The following is a 15,657-nucleotide window of genomic DNA, read 5'->3' as shown; positions in this document are numbered from 1 at the left end:
ACCAGATTAGAGTTTGACAAAAAAACATCTAAAAGAGCCTGTACAGTTCTGGAACAACATCCTATGGACAGATGAGACCAAGATCAACTTGTACCAGAATGATGGGAAGAGAAGAGTATGGAGAAGGGAAGGAACTGCTCGTGATCCAAAGCATACCACCTCATCAGTGAAGCATGGTGGAGGTAGTGTTATGGCGTGGGCATGTATGGCTGCCAATGGAACTGGTTCCCTTGTATTTATCGATGATGTGACTGCTGACAAAAGCAGTAGGATGAATTCTGAAGTGTTTCGGGCAATATTATCTGCTCAGATTCAGCCAAATGCTTCAGAACTCATAGGACGGTGCTTCACAGTGCAGATGGACAATGACCCGAAGCATACTGCGAAAGCAACCAAAGAGTTTTTTAAGGCAAAGAAGTGGAATGTTCTGCAATGGCCAAGTCAATCACCTGACCTAAATCCAATTGAGCATGCATTTCACTTGCTAAAGACAAAACTGAAGGGAAAATGCCCCAAGAACAAGCAGGAACTGAAGACAGTTGCAGTAGAGGCCTGGCAGAGCATCACCAGGGACGAAACCCAGCGTCTGGTGATGTCTATGGGTTCCAGACTTCAGGCTGTCATTGACTGCAAAGGATTTGCAACCAAGTATTAAAAGTGACAATTAGATTTATGATTATGTTAGTTTGTCCAATTATTTATGGTCCCTTAAAAAGGGGGGGGGGCCACATATAAAATGTGTTGTAATTTCTACACCGTTCACCTGATTTGGATGTAAATACCCTGGAATTAAAGCTGACAGTCTGCACTTAAAGCACATCTTGATTGTTTCATTTCAAATCCATTGTGGTGGTATACAGAGCCAAAATGATGAAAATTGTGTCAATGTCCAAATACTTATGGACCTAACTTTATATGTGAGAGAACAATGGTTGTGCTCACGACAACCATTGTTTTGCACACCCAATTATCTGGCGCCGCCCCTGATGACTAGTGAAGGCTAACTACTTACTAACTGAGAGTGAGTTCATGCCGGGAAATATCAAACTGAGGCTTTAACATATCGACCGAGCTTTAACAAGTTTGATACGCCGAAACCGAAGTTAGATATGGATAGTAAAACTCAGACTGATCGCTTTCACTCATTTTAAAATTTTCGTCGGAGGGCACTACGGATCCGTATTGAGCTGTGAGTAGGTCACCACGCGGATGGCATGACTGCGCATCAGCCAATCGGAACGCTTGTACTCGTAACTTTTTGGAGTCTTTTGTTTTTAAGTCAAGTGTTGTCTCATGTGAGGCAGTTGCTTTTGTTTGTAATAAATAATCGAGTGTGATGATGAAGTATGGTATGGTTATTCTGTACCATTTCTTAATTGAATTTACAGAACAATTACTATACCGTGATATATACATATATATACATACTTCATTTGAGAAGCTTGCACACACACACACACACCAAAAACCTATTGGATCTAATGTATGTAAGTGGTGGTGATACAGAACTGTACGTAATTTGGGTCAATGTTCTGTAGTGTCAGTGTCATTTATTGGTATATGGCATATTTTTATATATACTGTATATATGCATATATCACATGCATTGTGTAGATCCTACAGAGCCAGGGCCCTCAGGTAGAGCTAGAAGGAGGAAGAAGTGTGGAAGCACAGGAAGAAGGGAAAGAAAGTTACAGTGATGATGAGGGTGAGAGATGCATGGTGGAAGAAGACAGAAGTCATAAAAAGGATGTTGACCCAGGTTTGTGGCCAGCAGGTTTGACTGACAGGGACAGGGAGGTTTTTGTGAGGGCACTGGCCTGCAGAGATGATGATGATGTACGTACACATGCAGACTTGCATTTACAAATCACCAGCAGTAAATATTGTGCTAGTAATAGTATTGAACTACAAGAAGCAAGACAGTTGCAAGCCTTTAATTAGAGTTATGTAAAGCTTTTGATGGGACAGTTAGGTCCTAGATTTGTGGTGACAACAGCTGCGCAGAGGGGGCCCAATTAGATTGTTTTGACATGGGGCCCAAAATTCCAGGCGGTGCTCCTGGGTGCATGTAATTACTTCTGTTATGAACTTAATGTTTAGACGTTTGTGCTGGTAAGACAATTGAACAGAAAACCAATATAGTACATTTTTATCAACATAACATAAAATATTGATAACATCTCAAGTCGGACAAATAGTCTGCCGACTGTCGGCCCCGCCGGCGCTGCATGAAGTCGAATACACCTATTGTCAACTTGTACGTCATATCCTGAGAGCCCGGAAGACGGAAAAGAGTGCGATGTTTTGTACGATCAGCTGTCAAATGCGATCAAGTTGACCAACATTGTCAGAATGTTAAAAACTGTGATCCTAATCGGAGGCCCCCAGAAAGGTGAGAATACGATAAGATAAACAATACGCATGACGACGAGTTGTCAGCCAACGTGCTATGATGAGCTAGCTCTTTGTTTCTGTAAACGGTACTAGAGCTACACGGACACAGTTGAACTAGCTACTAGTTGTAATGAATGACGTGGCATGCAACACACCCGTACACCTAGCTGTACAGCTCGAATTCTATTTTCAAGAAAAGCAGAACAACGTGCAAGCTTAAATATAAGTATTTAGCTACAAGTTATCCAAAAAACACGTTGTCTCAACGTGCAGTAACTAACGCATAACCGCGTAACAGCACTTATGAAATGACTTGGCACGTATGAAATGGCCTAGCTCTCGAAACATCTTGCATGATGTCTTATCTTGTAACAAGTATTTAATACACCACTGTCTTGTGCAGGTACACGTTTTCGTCCACTGTCTTTTGAGGTACCCAAACCACTTTTTCCAGTTGCTGGTGTGCCTATGCTACAACATCACATTGAAGCATGTGCACAGGTGGGTACCAGGTACTCAGGAGAAACTATTGTTTTCTTAAACTTTTCAGAATAATAACTGACTGGGTAGAGTTGGTTATCCATTTTCCTACCGTTTTGTGACAAATAAATAATTAATGCATTATCCAAAGAACAGGACATGTTTCATTAATTTTCTAGGTCTCCAATATGAAGGAAATTTTGCTCATTGGCTTTTACCAGCCCAATGAAGAACTTACCAGATTCCTGACTTATGCACAGCAGGAATTCAAAATCTCAATCAGGTAACTGACTACACAAAATACACAGGACTATAATAAGATCAGTAGAAAGTACAGTAGCAGTATTGATTGCATTGGATCTGTGCAGGTATTTGCAGGAGTATGCAGCCTTGGGCACAGGGGGAGGCATATATCACTTTAGAGACCAGATCCTGTCTGGAGGTCCTGAGGCCTTCTTTATAATGAACGCAGATGTCTGCGCAGAGTTCCCCCTGCCAGAAATGCTCAGCTTCCAAAAGGAACATGGAGACCCCAGCAGCTTTGTCATCTTGGCAACAACTGTAAGGCCCCGTCCTTTGAAATATAGAACTGTGAAACGATTGATGGTGTTACAATACATGGTCATTACAATACAGTTTTAATGTTTCAATTTTAATGTTTCATTAACTGGTTTATTTTTAACGTGAAAATAATTGGTAATGTGAATGACAACAGTTGAGAAATATCCTACATTATTGTAAAAATAATGTAAATTGACAACCAGGTCCCCTCAGACCTGCAACGGAGGAATGAATGATGAACTGTATCTGAAATGTACTTTATTATATTTGAATTTTATTATTTACATTGTAGGCAAACAGAAAGCAGTCTATGAACTATGGCTGCATAGTAGAAAATCAGGAAACTAATGAGGTAATGTTGAACTCTTTTAGTTATTCTGTCACCTCACTGCTACCTTGCCCAGCTGAATACCCAGTTTATGTCAACCTCTCCATTCAGGTTTTGCATTACGTGGAGAAGCCTAGCACCTTTGTGAGTGACATCATCAACTGTGGAATCTACTTGTTTACTCCAGACATCTTCCAGCACATTGGAGCGGTGTTCCAGAAGAACCAGCAGGACCTGCTGTTGTGAGTGGGAAGGTTTCCCCTACGATCTGGGCCTGGGATTGCATGGCAATACAATCATTTTCCCCCTTTCTTTTTTGTTCTCTTCATTTGTATTTCTTTCCCCCTTTTCTCAACTTCCTGTCATCATTTCTGTTTCCTGCTCTCCCCCCTTCCTCTCCCATCACCAGATATCCATACGAGGGGTAAGTTAATACTATAAAGAGGAGAGTATGGTTGTAGAGTAGTCTTGTCCTGGTTAGCCTCCACAACGAGTGTCTTTCTAAGGGGGGTCAACCTTGACAGGGTTGGTTGTGATGTAGAGTTGATGATGTTGATTTGTCACAAACATTTAAGTGTTGTTAGTGTTTTATGAGTGTGTTATTGTGTTGCAGACTTGCTGTTTCATACTGACTGAAGCCCCAATTAATTTGTATTGTTGGATTATAGGAAGGAGGGTAATGTTATACAATTTGTAAATCACAAAAGTTTACGTGCATTCGGACTAGACATTAGGAGTTTCATATTCCAGGGTCTCTCTAGTCTTTGCCTCCGACCACACTGTCTTGGCTGCCTCTTCCATCTAACTTGTACTGTGAGCACATATCTTTTTAATGAGGTGCTTGTTCATTTTTTAACACTCCTCTCCATCTTGGACCACTCACAAACCCATCCCTTGGGAAGTACTTTACTAAAGGAGTATTAAAGTCATTTCATAAGTGCTGTTACGCGGTTATGCGTTAGTTACTGCACGTTGAGACAACGTGTATTTGGATAACTTGCAGCTAAATAGCTCTGCCAGTTTTTCTTCTAATCCAGCCACCAGTACATGACATTTCAGAGACAATTATCTTGAGTATGTTTAGCAGCAGTGCTAGTGCTGGGCTGGAGTATAATCCTGCATCCTACTAGTGGCTCTGGTCAGCGTGGGTGATGTTTAGGTGTGTATCTTTCAGAGACGAGCAGACCAATAGCACCAACGGCAATGGCTGGCACCGTGCTGAGGTGATCCGCTTGGAGCAGGACATCTTCACGGCCCTGGCCGGCCAGGGCAAACTCTACGTCTACAAAACCCCCAGCTTCTGGAGCCAGATCAAGTCGGCAGGGTAAGCAGACAGTTATCTACTATTAATTTGTTGTTGTCATGTTGGAAACAGAAAAACAACAAAATGTGAACATGAAAGTTGTCTTTGTCAACTGTATTCATATATATTGTTTCCCACAGATCTGCAATTTATGCCAGTCGCTTGTACCTCAACCAGTACCACACGACCCATCCTGAGAGACTGGCTTCCAATGAGAAGGGAGGACCCAGAATAAGTGGTACGCATGTTTGGTAGGATAGGATACAATTTGTTAGGATTGCGGTTTGATGATTTTATCTTTCTTTTTTGTAAATCAATTCACACATCTGATTTTTGTGTTTGTGTCCCAGGAAATGTTTACATCCATCCAACAGCCAATATTGACCCAACTGCAGTGGTAAGACATCTCCATTCTATTTCACCACACACCATCTCCGTCTGAAAGTTACAAAGTTAAAGAAAACATAAATATAGACACAACCCTGATATCAGACCCTCACTGGTATGGAGCTAGAAAACTGACAAAAGTATCTGAATTTGAATATGAAAGATCTGAAATATTTGTATGTCGAATTTCATAAAACTGATATATTTTGCTGTTGAATATATCATATCTGAATTATTTGTATGCCGAATTCAATAAAACTGAATTCTTTTGATCCAGAAAATAGAAAATTCTGAAATTCAGATTGCTGAATTTCAGACTGCGAAAATTCAGATTTTGTCTGAACTAGGCCAAAGGTGAAACAGCTTGCTTTTACAGGGAAAAGTAGACGATTTCAGAACGACCAAACTCTACCTTAGAACAAAAAGTTGCTCGTTGGAGGAAGACCCAAATAGCACGGCCCGATGTATAGAAGATACGTCGTAAGATGTAGTATGAAGATCGTTTGCTAATTGGCAAGACGTCGGCATTTGATCAAAACTGACTTCCAGACGATGTGTGGACGATGAATCAAAGCTGCACCACCCGGCCGCACTACAGATCCTGTTAACTACTACATTTATTTATTTAGTTCGGATCTCTCAGACAGAAAATATTTTACTATCCATAACCGATGTGAAATTTCACTTAGCAAATGAACATGTAGCCTATAGGCTGAACATTGACGTTGATAGGAATATAAGGAGACAATGAAAAACAATATGCTTGCCCACCCAAAATGGGCTATTAGTATTAGCAGTACATTTAGTCATTTAGCAGACGCTCTTATCCTGAGTGACTTACAGTAAGTACAGGGACATTCCCCCCGGTGCAAGTAGTGTGAAGTGTCTTTCCCAAGGACACAACATCATTTGGTTGGCATAGCTGGGAATCGAACTAGCAACCTTCTGATTACTAGCCCGATTCCCTAACCACTCAGCCATCTTACTCCCAGTAGCTAGCTACTTGATTCAACCTGGATGTTCTGTGTGGGTATTATAATTAAGAGACACGTTTCAAGTTAATGATTTTATATCAGGCTGGATGTTGATGCCGTCAAGCTCTTAAAAGAACTCCAACATAGAAAAGAGAGAACAATGGAACAGAGAAACATAAATATATACAGCTTTGCCAGTTCCGCGTCTTCCATTGGTCTCCACCGCCCTCCGACTCTGTCTCGACTCCCTTGGTTACAGTAACTGACGATTTTGGCAGAGGAGAAGACACAGGTTTTACAAGTTTCATAAGCACTTACCTCATTGGGCTCCATCCTCTTCCTCCAACGAGCAACTCTTAGTTTTTGTTCTGAGTTAAAGTTCGGTCGTTCTGAAATCGTCTACTTTTCCCTGTGAAAGCAAGCTGTTTCACCATTGGCCTAGTTCAGACAAAATCTGAATTTCCGCAGCCTGAATTTCAGCAATCTGAATTTCAATAATCTGAATTCCTGAGTGGGAGTCAGGTGGCTGAACGGTGAGGGAAGCGGGCTAGTAATCCGAAGGTTGCCAGTTCGATTCCCGGTCATGCAAACTGACGTTGTGTCCTTGGGCAAGGCACTTCAGCCTACTTGCCTCGGGGGAATGTCACTGTACTTACTGTAAGTCGCTCTGGATAAGAGCGTCTGCTAAATGACTAAATGTAAATGTAAATTCCCGCAATCTGAATTTCAGAAATGTGTATTTCTGGATCAAAATAATTCAGTTTCATTAAATTCGGCATACAAGTAATTCAGATATATTCAAATTCAGATACTTTTGTCAGCTTTCTAGCTCCGTATACTGGGGGACACACAGTGACTTGAATGGTTTGTTTGATGTTCACTCATGTAGTTTACTATTTCTATTTTCCCTCCAGTTGGGTCCCAATGTCTCCATAGGCACAGGGGTGACCATCGGAGCAGGGGTTCGAGTCAGGGAGTCAATCATCCTTCATGGGGCTACTCTGCAGGTAAAGGAAGATCCCTCCCAGACTCATAGTTGTGGTTTTATCAGACCACCAAGCCTTGTACCACACCGGATTTAAAATAGGATCCACTCCTCTTCTAGTCTGTCATCTTGTCAAGAAAGTGTTATTGGTGGCCAAGCAGCGCAGCTGTGGAGCCACTTAAGTGTTTCTACCTTTTCTTATTGGGTGTGCTTTGCCTTCGGCAAGGGCACAACCTTTGTTCTCTCACATATATATTATTATTATTTCTTTTTGCCCCCCTAAGCCTCAGTCAATATTTGGACTACATAAACAACGTTTACGTTCCGTTGCACGGTTTATTGTAGAAATTAAGTTTTTGTGGCGAAAAGTGAAGCTAACGGTGGCCAACTTGCTAGCCACAGTCACTGACGCTAATAACGTCACTAACGTCATGAAAACTCGTGACTATCTCTAGCAGAACATTAGCAGCTCGTTAACTTCTGGGAGATAGCTAGGCTAACTGCTTTACTGAAAGGCAGCTGCAGAAACGCCACAAGCAAAGAGGCCTGGGTGATAACTATTTGCTCATTTTACCTTGTGACATGACACACAATTGTGATGTGTAATGTAAAATATAAGCTGATATTATTAAGGAAGTACATCTACTTTCGGAAACAGTAGTCTAACGTCACTGTGTCCAATCCCGACCGGTTTTTAGCTAGGATTCTGATAAAATGCCACTTCAAATTTTGATAAAAATGATCGTATCACGTTTTCAGCTGATTTACTGATTTCACGTTAAGCTTTAACTTCTTACCTTTCGAGCTAAATATTGTTAAAAAATTTAGAGTTAGCTTAGCCTTTACTAGAGCCGGTAAAAAGACGCTGGCGCCGGTAAATTAGCCGTGCGCTACCCTTGTCCAAACCCGACCGCACTTCTATCCTCGTAGTAAACACTCACCGCTGCTGTTTTTACGGGGATATTAACTTGATCCAGGGTCACCAAACTGACCATCAATGCTGTCAACATATCCGGGGACATAGTTATGTCCTCCACAATAAGATATCACGCTTCAACATCTCCAAATTATGCGATTAAAATCTCAATTTGACTGTATACCACCACCTGCTGGATGTTTTGTTGAACTCTTCTCTAAGTTTGCTAGCCTCCATCCCCAAAATTTAATGATTTCTTCACCGACCTGTGTTTTCAACGGCCCCTTCAACTACAAATAAGAAACAGACATGTAAAATACAAAGAAAATATGATGACACCTTCCTTCAGTATGGATTTACTAGCATAACAGAAAACAACGAGGAGAAGCCTAAATGTCTATTGTGTGGTAATGTTGACAGAGAGCATGAAACCCAACAAGCTCAAAAGACATTTTGAGACAACACATAAAGAATATGTGGGCAAACCTACATCTTTCTTTGAAAAGAAACATGCCGAACTGAATAAGCAGCGAGTCTATTTCATAAAGGCAATGACTGTCAATGAGCGAGCCTTAAAAGCATCTTTTGAGGTGAGCTATCTTGTTGCAAAGGCTATGAAGCCGCATACCATTGTAGAAACTTTAGTTTTGCCAGCAGCTATGGAAATGGTAAACATGATGTGTGGGGAGGGAGAAGCACAAAAACTGAAGGCAATACCAGTGTCTGATAATACAATAAAAAGAAGAATCGATGCGATCCAGGGCTCGACAATAACGATAATAATTATGATAATGCTAATAACTGTAATTCTCTAATCTCGATAAATTTTTTAACAACTGGCGCGAGACAATAAAGTGAAGATGGCAGCAAAGTAGAGCTACGAGCTCAAACGGAAGCAACGTTTTTTATGGAACGAAGATGCACAGTTTCGTCTGTCGTATGTGCGTTTCATCGAAAACAATACCTGACCAGCCATGCTAGCAGACAGCACCTGGTTTGCGTGACAGCTAAGCGGATGGTTGACAATCCATCTTCGAGGCCGTTAACTATGCTGGTCAGGAATTTAAATGTAGATGCTCATCGTGTTATTGCACGACTTATAACAACGGCATATCACGTAATTAAGACGGACTAGCCGTTCGTCTCGTTCCCCCAGGCTATTGAACTGCAGCAGAAGAATGGTGTCGACTTGGGTACTTGGTATCATACTGATGAAATGCTATGGAAGCTTTTATATATTAGCATTGAGGGACCAGAGGTTTCAGTTTCAGCCAGCCAGAGTTGTCAATTGTTTTGCTGACTTACCTTTAAATTTTTTATCACTAGAAATGTGATTTCATTTTCGTTCTTTTTATATCCCGGATCGCTAACGATCAAGAGAGCATGTTAACGGAACGGTTGCGAAATTCCCCCGCCTATGCTCTACAAATGGATGTTAGCACAGAAGGGAAAAATGCCCATGTTTTGACATTTGTTCATTACATGCAGCATAATGCTATTCATGAGGATATTTTGTACTGTCTCCCTCTTCCTGAGAATGAGACTGCCAAGGCCATGTATGATGTCCTCCACAGCTATATGGAGAAAAACAACATTCCATGGGAGTGTATGGTAGGATTTTGCACAGACGGGGCTCCGTCTATGGCGGGATGGCGAGCAGGCTTACGGACGTTAATCGTGGAACTGGCCCCCTCTGCAGTATGGAATCAAGGCATGATTCATCGTGAGCAACTGGCATCTAAGGAACTGAGTGTGCCCATCGCAAACGTATTGCAGCAGGTTGTAACCATGGTTAACTACATCAAGCCACATCCACTGCGTGCACGTCTGTTTGCTTAATTATGCGGTGATATGGGATCTGAACACGACAATTTGCTCTTTCACACAGAAGCACGGTGGTTATCCAGAGGTAAGGTGCTGCAGCGATTTTTCAAGCTGAGAAATGAACTTTTAGCGTTTTCCATGGATGTGAAAAAGACAGATTTTGTCAACTTTTTGTGTGACCAGCAGAAAATGTGCCTCCTCGCATATGTTTACGTTTACATTTTTAGTCATTTAGCAGACGCTCTTATCCAGAGCGACTTACAGTAAGTACAGGGACATTCCCCCTGAGGCAAGCAGGGTGAAGTGCCTTGCCCAAGGACACAACGTCATTTGGCACAGCCAGGAATCGAACTGGCAACCTTATGATTACTGGCCCGATTCCCTCACCGCTCAGCCACCTGACTCCATATGTAACGGATATCTTTGGAAAACTTAATGAACTTAACGTAAGCATGCAGGGGAAAAACAAGAGTATCCTGCAGATGAGTGACGGTATTGATGGATTCAGGGGGAAACTTTCATTCTGGAGAGAAAACCTTACAAAAGCAAACTTTACCCCTTTTCCTCAGCTGAATAAGTTTCTGACAGACAACAACATCGATGACCAGTGCTCAACAAAGGTAATGTGTGACCACCTGAAACGCCTAGAAGAACACTTTGCCACCTACTTTCCAGACTTGGATATGTCAAAGTTTGACTGGGTGAGGGACCCATTCCACTGTGATGCAAGCTCAGTGGATCTGCCTGTCATCGCTGTTGAAGAGCTGATTGAACTATCATGTGACAGAACGCAACAGGGCCTGCATTCGCGAGTGGCGGTGGAAGAATTCTGGTTTGGAGCAAGGGAAGAGTACCCAAATATCTCAGTGTGCTTTAAAGGTTTTGGTACCTTTCGGAAGCACATATTTGTGTGAAGCTGGATTTAGTGCTCTTGTGTGCATGAAATCAAAATACCGTTCGCGGCTGGATGTAACCGCAGAGATGAGATGCGCTCTGTCAACTACATCACCTGACTTTGAAAGGCTGCAGCGAGATGCGCAAGCTCAACCGTCCCATTAAGTGTGGACATAATAAAGACATAATACAATTAAATAATAGAAAAGTATTTCTGCAGTAAGGTAGTGTCTGTTTATGAACCAAGTTAAACTGAATGGGATCCAAAATAAAAAATTCACTTTGATCACCAATGTGTCTTGTCCTGGCTACACAATAATCATAAAATAACCTAAATGCGTTTCATTCGTTTTTTAATTTTACAATTAACATTTACTTAAATATATCATTACAAGTTATATTACATGATCAAAAACACTTCTGTAATAGATTCTGTTCTGAATGTTTGGGGTCACTTGAGTTTTGTGACATCAAATTGGGGTCACAAGCCAAAAAAGGTTGGGAACCACTGCACTAGTAGCTAACAAAAACATCTCCACAGCTGTTTAGGAAGTCAAACGGCGACAGAACATGTTCGGTACTCCCCTTACTTAAATCAAAAGTCTTTCAATATGTGAAACTATCTGACTACTAACCTGAACTTCATTGCCACAGCCTAATCTTTGTCAATCTGTCATGAAAATAATTCATTTCAGCCTAAACCGTACAATGGCATGTTAAATCGAATTCAATCAACCACTACCAAGACGAACCCAGCAGTAGGCTAGTACTGTACTGTAGTAGTACAATGTACCAGGGCAGCTTCTCCACACGGCTATATCGCATTTTGCCTTGTTACTGACAATGATCGCTACCAGTGAGCTTTTTATGAATGAGCGATTTTCCACTAAATAAATGTCAAGCTTATTTACGTTTTTGGGGGCATATTTTCAGTTAGCAGATGGTACTGTTTGAATCGCGATTCCATCTTCTACTGCCGGTAACGTCGTAGAATAATCTTCAAAGGGGGTTCTTTATTAATGAATGAATGCAATATGAGTAGGCTAAATGCCTGAAAATATCACGAGAAGGGAAAAACTTAAAAGGACGTTTAAGTCATAGAGATTAGGTCAATTTTAACACCGGTCTGGCAAATGTATTAGTTTTGATTCAACTATGAGGCTGCCTCTTGCAGGGGAAATGAAAATACATCTATTTCGTTCTACACTTCACTCGTATTTTGAGTTGTAAATGAGCAGCAAAAAAAATATGCTTTTAACCCTTGTGTTATCTTCGGGACATTGTGACCCACCGTCGTATTGCAACAACTTTACCGCATACAAAAACAAAGTGAAGCATTTTCTTTTAACCGTTGGGCTGTCTCAGACCCCCCACATTGCAAAGGTTAAAATAAAATGATTTGTATTTGTTTTTGTATTGGGTAAACACAACGATGGTTCGTTATGAACCTTTGGGTCATGTGACCCGAAGGCAGCACAAGGGTTAAATCTATGTAATCTTTATAAATAATAAGTAGGCCCAATGCATTTTCATATAAAATATACAGAAATATCAGTTGTAAAAATGTCATTAAAAAACGGACCCCTGTGCAACCGACGCAAGCAAGCACACCCTACAATTTCCCCAGAAATTGTACCCTCTAGTTTCAGCTGTTAAAACTATAATATACTTGTAACGACTAGCTAGCCTACTTCTTCTGTTTAACAGTTCAGCTTTCAGCTTCTCCCGCATTGTAGGCTATTTAAGCTTTTAGCTTTGTTTAGCCAAGTTTCATGTCTCCCATTAGACCACTCTAGTGCCACCAACGGGTCAAAGTTGGACTTGTGTTTACACACGCAACTTTTGAACCGTATGACCGATTTTCTAAAATGAGGTACCGTTGGATTACCTGGATCAAGACGAGTTCAACACACTCTATGACGTCAATTTCCGGTTATATAGATTTTCCGCCATTTTGAATTTTAAGGAAAAACGTTTTTTCGCTTCTCCTCCTTCAATTCTTGTCAAATCTTCCCAGAATTGGCACACATCATCGTCACAGCAACCCTCACTAAGAATTTCCGAATTGATGCGGCCGCCATTTTGAATTACTGAAAAAACTTTTATTCTTTACTCCTCCTACAAATGTTTTCCAATCTTCACCAAATTTGGCAGAGATCATCTTCAGACCAAGCCTCACAAAAGCCATCATATGTTTTTTGGATTTTCAAAACCGTTTGCCCGGTACGGCCAATCAAAATGTGCCGTTAAGCCAGCAAACAGGAAGTTGGGTCGTATTTCATCAAATCTTTGATGGATTCACACCAAACTTGTTGCGTGTACTCCTCCTTCAATTTTTGCCCAATCTTCCCCAGAATTGGCACAAATCATCGTCACAGCAACCCTCACTAAAAAATTAAAAAGGATTTTTGATTTTCAAAACCGTTTGTCCGGTACAGCCAATCAAAATCGGCAACAAAGCAACCAAACAGGAAGTTGGGTCATATCTCAGCAAATCTTTGAGAAGTCAACACCAAACTTGGTATCTCGACTCGGAACCCTCTTCTGAGGATGTCCAAACAATTTGCTGTCATGTGATCATTGAGGGTGGCCGCAGGAAGCAAAAATGTGTTTTGGCCAATAACTGTTGATTTATTTGCCTTTATTAACCCTTGTGTTATCTTCGGGTCATTGTGACCCACCGTCGTATTGCGACAAATTTACCTCCTACAAAAACAAAGTGAAGCATTTTCTTTTAACTGTCGGGCTGTCTCAGACCCCCCACATTGCAATGGTTAAAATAAATTTATTTTTATTTGTTTTTGTATTGGGTAAAATTGGGTAAACACAACGGTGGTTCGTTATGAACCTTTGGGTCATGTGACCCGAAGGCAGCACAAGGGTTAAGTGATTCCTTTCTCTCATGATGTCTTGGGTGACATATGATCAATTGTGATAACAGCCGAATTGATGCTGCCGCCATTTTGAATTACTGAAAAAAATTCTCTACTCCTCCTACAAATGTTGTCCAATCTTCACCAAATTTGGCAGAGATTATCTTCAGACCAAGCCTCACAAAAGCCACCATATGTTTTTTTGATTTACAAAACCGTTTGCCCGGTACAGCCAATCAAAATGTGCCGTTAAGCCAGCAAACAGGAAGTTGGGTCGTATCTCAGCAAATCTTTGATGGATTCACACCAAAATGCTGCATGCGCTCGGATCCTGTTCTGAGGATGTCTAAAATGCTTTCTGGGTCATTTGACTGCTTGGCCACCTCATTGCTGCTTGCAGCTATATTGTTTTTATTATTTTAGTTTCTAAGTTTCTAGTTTTTTCTTTTTAAAGGATCACAGTTGTGTTCTGAACTGCATTGTGGGATGGGACAGCACCATCGGCAAATGGGCACGTGTTGAAGGAACCCCCAGCGACCCGAACCCTAACGACCCCCATGCCAAGATCGACAGCGAGACGCTATTCAGGGATGGCAAACTCACCCCATCAATTACTATTCTAGGTTTGTTAACCATATCTCTTAATGTCCTAGATTGAGAATGATGAAATAATATCAGTTGACTTTTCTTTGGTTTGTACAGAAACTTTTCCAAGACACAAATTACATTCCAGAAGTCTGTCCATCTCAATGTCGTGTCTGTATGTTGTTTCTAGGTTGTAATGTGACTATACCGTCGGAGGTGATAATACTGAACTCCATCGTCCTCCCGCACAAAGACCTCAACCGGAGCTTTAAAAACCAGATTATACTCTAGTTCAGCTTCTGTCAGCGGTTTGAGCGTCATATATATGAAGGATGGACAACGTGGCCACTGCCTTTTGAGTTACTGTATATAAGATGTCAAAGAGGATGGATATGAGATGTGGATGTAGTTATTTTGTAAGAGATTTCATATATTGTTTGTGCTGACTTGTCATCCACACAGCTTCTGGATAACAGTGTTGCATTTAATCATGTGTGTTGGTTTATTTTGAAATGCCAGTATAACTATTTTCTATTTGATTCACTGATTTGTTGAATTACTGCAAATGCCTGTGTATATTTTGTGTATTGAATTATTGGCCTTGTAAGTGAAATGGTCAAAATAAATTTCTAGGAACACTTTAGTCCATGGTAGCACAATTATTTGGAGAAAGAATTGCCATCAATGTGAGACTTGATTTCACGTAAAAGAAATAATTGTCAACAAACTGTTCTTAATTGTGGGTGTAATTCTTTTGCCTTTTACAGTGATTAAAAATGAACTTTAAATGGTAAATGTGTACTCCAGTTTTTAAACCTGTGACTTTCTTATTTCCTGTTTGTTTAGTAGAAATCAACCTGCAGGGGGTTTGGGGACAGACCATTGTGTGATTTAGCATTGTGGCGCTGGAGCCATTGGTCAACAAGTGCTTACTCATTCAAGCACTCATGGTTCAGCATGTTTTGAAATATGTTAGTCATTTTGAAAAAAAGCATTTGTCACGTATTAGTAAGTATATTTCAGCATAAAACACAGTGCTTCTCAACATTACCTAACCTTCCTTTAATTCAGATATGAAGGAAAAAAAACAGGTGGAGACGAATGCCCAAAGCATGTTTTATCCTTTGGGAGAAATTGGGATTTCCTGTGT

The 15,657-nt window shown here is 40.9% G+C and overlaps 1 protein-coding gene across 2 annotated transcripts; it reads left to right on the top strand.

Annotated features, from left to right (window-relative positions):
- The first annotated feature begins 2,286 nt into the window (after positions 1-2,286).
- gmppaa (GDP-mannose pyrophosphorylase Aa) lies at positions 2,287-15,296 on the top strand. 2 transcript variants are annotated; one of them, XM_067255118.1, is made up of 13 exons: positions 2,287-2,395; positions 2,801-2,898; positions 3,057-3,160; positions 3,246-3,438; positions 3,731-3,790; positions 3,878-4,008; positions 4,176-4,190; positions 4,941-5,090; positions 5,210-5,307; positions 5,420-5,466; positions 7,345-7,437; positions 14,377-14,545; positions 14,698-15,296. In XM_067255118.1, the coding sequence occupies exons 1-13, from the start codon at positions 2,356-2,358 to the stop codon at positions 14,796-14,798; spliced, it is 1,299 nt and encodes a 432-aa protein (XP_067111219.1). In that variant the 5' UTR covers positions 2,287-2,355; the 3' UTR covers positions 14,799-15,296. The 2 variants fall into 2 exon arrangements, with proteins under 2 accessions (XP_067111219.1, XP_067111220.1); XM_067255119.1 differs by lacking the exon at positions 4,176-4,190.
- Positions 15,297-15,657: the final 361 nt, after the last annotated feature.

This window comes from Osmerus mordax, chromosome 2 (assembly GCF_038355195.1).
Source record: "Osmerus mordax isolate fOsmMor3 chromosome 2, fOsmMor3.pri, whole genome shotgun sequence".
Classification (NCBI taxonomy): domain Eukaryota; kingdom Metazoa; phylum Chordata; class Actinopteri; order Osmeriformes; family Osmeridae; genus Osmerus; species Osmerus mordax.
The sequence above is the reverse complement of the archived record's forward strand: the minus strand, read 5'-3'. Positions and strand labels throughout refer to the sequence as shown.

Excerpts from the sequence above, each read along its gene's own strand:
- gmppaa (XM_067255118.1), top strand. The coding sequence starts at position 2,356 with ATGTTAAAAACTGTGATCCTAATCGGAGGCCCCCAGAAAG. Across the intron at positions 2,899-3,056 it reads ACATTGAAGCATGTGCACAG|GTCTCCAATATGAAGGAAAT; the intron begins GTGGGTACCAGG and ends TTAATTTTCTAG. Across the intron at positions 3,791-3,877 it reads AAAATCAGGAAACTAATGAG|GTTTTGCATTACGTGGAGAA; the intron begins GTAATGTTGAAC and ends CTCTCCATTCAG.